This window comes from Limulus polyphemus, unplaced genomic scaffold (genome assembly GCF_000517525.1).
Source record: "Limulus polyphemus unplaced genomic scaffold, Limulus_polyphemus-2.1.2 Scaffold13689, whole genome shotgun sequence".
Lineage (NCBI taxonomy): Eukaryota > Metazoa > Arthropoda > Merostomata > Xiphosura > Limulidae > Limulus > Limulus polyphemus.
In genome coordinates, this window is record NW_013679299.1 from 1 (window position 1) to 4,898 (window position 4,898).

Below are 4,898 nucleotides of genomic sequence, written 5' to 3' on the forward strand. Positions count from 1 at the left end.
CTTAACTTACAGGGTTTTATAGCTGTATCTACACCATAACTTACAGGGTTTTCTACCTTAACTTACAGGGTTTTATAGCTGTATCTACACCATAACTTACAGGGTTTTCTACCCTAACTTACAGGGTTTTATAGCTGTACCTACACCTTAATTTACAGGGTTTTATAGCTGTATCTACACCATAACTTACAGGGTTTACTAGCTGTACCTACACCTTAACGTACAGGGTTTTCTAGCTGTACCTACACCATAACTTACAGGGTTTTTTACCATAATTTACAGGGTTTTATAGCTGTACCTACACCATAACTTACAGGGTTTTCTAGCTGTACCTACACCTTAACGTACAGGGTTTTATAGCTGTACCTACACCATAACTTACAGGGTTTTCTACCTTAACTTACAGGGTTTTCTAGCTGTACCTACACCTTAACTTACAGGGTTTTCTACCATAACTTACGGGGTTTTCTACCATAACTTACGGGGTTTTCTACCTTAACTTACAGGGTTTTCTACCTTAACTTACAGGGTTTTCTACCTTAACTTACAGGGTTTTCTACCATAACTTACAGGGTTTTCTACTTAACTTACAGGGTTTTCTAGCTGTACTTACACCTTAACTTACAGGGTTTTCTACCTTAACGTGCAAGGTTTTGTAATTAGCTGTTTTTGTTTACAGGTTGAAATGCTACGAGGATTTGATGGAGATCGGCAGCGTCTAGGAAATGCTGAAAAGTTTCTGATGCACTTAATTCAGTTGCCAAGGTAATTACTAGCTTTGTATAGTGTTTGTTACGTCATCATCTGATTATAATAAGTTAGCACTGTTTTTAATTAGAAATGATTAGTTGTAAAATAAAAGCATTATTATTTAAATTGGCCAAATATTATCGAAGTAAGTGATGACTCTAAAGGTTTGTTTTTTTTCTTGTGGTTGGTTTGTTTAGTTCTCTTTTACTGTACAATTTAATTAATTTTAGCTGAATAAATATACCGAAAACATGTGACAAGAGAAAGCAAAATTTGACACATCATCGTCCATAAGGTTAGGTAAGAGACCCCTGCTCTGAGGTGTAGCTGTCCCTAAGAACTGACCAGAGGGAGGACAGCCGACCAGCACCACCATTCATGGCTTTCCCCGACTATTTAAACCGAATAACGAAATTGACTGCCACTTTTATAACGCGTTCAAAGCTGAAAGTTCTGCATCACGGTTTGAACCATAGACTCTACGATCAGTGACCCGGCACAATATCCAATAAACCTCAGTGGATCGGCCTTGAAATGTAAAATATAATTTGTCGTCAACGCAAAAAACTATAATTAGACAGACTTTAAAGAATAGGGTCACTCTAACCACTGCATGGTTATCAGCAGTGTTTATTAGAATATTTAGGTGTGAAACGCCAAGTTTAGACCGACACATACCCACTCATTTTCTTAAATTGTTTATCTGGTTTTATATCGATAGTGGTATACAACTAACTCATCATTCTATATGTTTTATTCTAGTTATAGATTAAGGGTGGAAAGTATGCTGCTTAAAGAAGAATTTGCCACGAACATGAACTTCCTGGAACCTTCCATCGACAATTTGAAACTAGCAGCACAAGGTAGAGAAGAAACTGTATATCTGAGATAGAGAATTCTATTTTTAATTTTGTTATGGCTTTTCTCACCGTTCATTTACCGTCTCTATGAAGTTTTAGTTATATTAAAGTACTAACTAACCTTCTACCTAGGGCACATTAATTCTGAATATGTTTGTATTATGTAACTGACACAAGCTTCCCTTAGTGGTGACGTACAGATATTAATGTTGTGAAATATTATGCAAGTTAGTTAGTCACATGAGATGTAACCTCGTGGTCTAACCACTAAATAAAAAATCTGCCTTGATTTTAAACGAGTTAGTTCACGAGATATAGTTAAGGTAAATTATTACTGATTGTTATTGTGATCAATAACAATATGGAAACACAATATTCCAAAATTAAACCACTATCAATCTTGATAATGGTTTAATTTTGGAATATTGTGTTTCGATATTGTTATTGATCTTGATAATGATTTAATTTTGGAATATTGTGTTTCCATATTGTTATTGATCTTGATAATGATTTAATTTTGGAATATTGTGTTTCGATATTGTTATTGTGATTGATAGTGGTTTAATTTTGGAATATTGTGTTTCGATATTGTTATTGATCTTGATAGTGGTTTAATTTTGAAACATTATGATTTTTTCGGAATTAGGTTTTTTCTCCGTTTGGTTCTTCTCCCTAATCCCTTTAAATTAATAACCTTGAGATTTATGTTGTATTGTTTATTAACGTTTGTACCAAGTCTTTTTTTTTTTTCGTATGTGATCAAATTTGTATTCTATTTGTCGAAAGTTGTATTTTGGGTTTCTGTTGTTACGTTTTGTTTACTCCGTTAGAAGATGAGCTCCTAAAACGTCAGTTAGTCTACTTATAACATTTTAAATTAATGTAAGTCTGGATCCTGCTAGCTCCAGGACTGTGGGAAGAGTTAGCTGGACATATATACAAAACTATAAACTGAATGAGTGAATATACGATGCTTAAATTATCTCAAGTTGAAACGGTAAGTTACAGTTCCAACCACGAAATAAACGACTTGTGAACCCTAATAGGGAACATCTGATGTACCCTAATATTTCTATATTAGTGTTTCTTGTATATATATATGCAATTTTTTATTACAGAAATCAAAGACTGTCACTCGCTTCACGAAATCCTCTACATGGTTCTGGTTGCTGGCAACTTTCTTAATGCAGTAAGTTACATTAAATTAATCAGGTCCACTTTTTGAATTATTTTCGTTTCTGTTCACTGTAGCACAATTTTAATTCTCGATAAGTAAACAATGGAACTGTTGCTAGGTGACAAAATGAAAATTAATTAATGTGGCAACTTTCTTAATGCAGTAAGTTACATTAAATTAATCAGGTCCACTTTATGAATTATTTTCGTTTTTGTTCACTGTAGCACCATTTTAGTTCTCGATAAGTAAACAGGGGAACTGTTGCTAGGTGACAAAGGGAAAAGTAATTAATGCTCTATACAGATTGGATAATAATTTGTATAAATTGCTTTAAAATATTTAGCTCTTTTTTTTTAAACCACTACCACAAGCATGCTAAAGTATAGATATGTATCTTGTATATTTATTGATCATAATTATTGTGTTATTTGTTTCATTTATAAAAACTACACAATTACAAGGTTCGGTAAGCCTTTTTAACTTCTGTATTATCGGTATTGTGTATGTTTTAACAAGTTACTGAACTTAATGTACAAATAAGGACGATTAGTTATTTTGGTGATTACAAGATTTGTCCAATTTTCAGGGCGGGTACGCTGGTAATGCTGCTGGTTTCAAGATGATGTCGTTATTGAAATTGACTGATATAAGAGCTAATAAACCTGGAATGAACCTAATCCACTATGTGGCAATGGTAAGGAAACCTGATCTTCGTTGATAAAATACATATCACGCTAAGCCTTCTCAACACAACGTAATACTCTGTTCGCTAAGCCTTCAGAACACGATATTCAGTAACGTAATACTCTGTTCGCTAAGCCTTCAGAACACGATATTCACTAACGTAATACTCTGTTCGCTAAGCCTTCTCAACACAATATTCAGTAACGAAATACTCTCTACTCTAAGCCTTCTGAACACAATATTCTCCAACGAAATACTCTCTACTCTAAGCCTTCCAAACACAATATTCTCCAACGAAATACTCTCTACTCTAAGCCTTCCAAACACAATATTCTCCAACGAAATACTCTCTACTCTAAGCCTTCTGAACACAACATTCTCCAACGAAATACTCTGTACACTAAACCTTCCAAACACAATATTCTCCAACGAAATACTCTCTACTCTAAATTTCAGTAATGTTAGTTGGAGACTGTGTTAACTGTAACTGTTTATGTCTGTGTAATGTAGTCCATAAATAATTTGAACATTTTACATCTAACTGATGCAAGTAAACTTCTTAATCCAGTGTGATCTAGTCTAGGAATATATCAACTAATTTTCTCCAGACTTCTTAGAAGTTCCAAATCTGCAGAATGCTTTTTTTTTCTTTGTTTTTCAAAATAAGTACAGCGATAGCTGTATTGAAGGAATTAGGCCTATTATCTAATATGGAGTTATCAAAGTTAATTACAGAACATTTTAATACTAACATGCGATTTTTTTATAGTACTGTTGCGTCAGCGAGGTCACGTGACTATTATCACGCCACTCCTTCTCTCGAACCTTCGAGAGATTACTAGATATAGAGTAGTCTGGTATATATAAGATGGTCACAACGTGACGCAATAATGTGTGTGTAGGTAATGAGTAATTGAACTGCAGTCAGAGAGAGATGTATTGTTGAAGTTAACGTCGTTATTATAGTTTGTTATAGCGCGACTGTTGAAAATAAGTGTATCGGAAAGTTGTATTCGGAAAGAATAAACCAGTTTTATTAAGTAAGGACTTGTGTCGCTAAAGTTTCGTCGGAACGAAGTTACGGAAAATCAATTAATAAACGGAGACGTAACAATACTATCTATGGAAAAAAACCTTTGATTTCCAAATAATAGTTCAGCATGTGTGACCAAAGATTGCGGTATTCCAATTCTTCATTTCCCAAGTGACTGTCCAGTCAGAACGATAATCTACCCCCCCTCCTCTTTAAATTAATACTGTTACGTCTCCGTTTGTTAATTAACTTTCCGTAACTTCGTTTCCGACGAAACTTTAGCGACACAAGTCCTTACTTAATAAAACTGGTTTATTCTTTCCGAATACAACTTTACGATACACTTAATTTCAATATTCGCGCTAAAACAAACACAATAACGAACGTATGTTAA

At 34.0% G+C, this 4,898-nt stretch overlaps 1 protein-coding gene across 1 annotated transcript in view; it reads left to right on the forward strand.

Annotated features, from left to right (window-relative positions):
* The first annotated feature begins 683 nt into the window (after window positions 1–683).
* Window positions 684–4,898, forward strand: part of LOC111084109 (FH2 domain-containing protein 1-like) — a 6,612-nt gene continuing 2,397 nt past the window's right edge. The window contains exons 1-4 of the mRNA XM_022380895.1: window positions 684–765; window positions 1,513–1,613; window positions 2,729–2,799; window positions 3,374–3,481. Of these exons, the coding sequence (XP_022236603.1) occupies window positions 686–765; window positions 1,513–1,613; window positions 2,729–2,799; window positions 3,374–3,481 (360 nt within the window). The 5' untranslated portion in view covers window positions 684–685. The remainder of the gene's footprint in view (window positions 766–1,512; window positions 1,614–2,728; window positions 2,800–3,373; window positions 3,482–4,898) is intronic.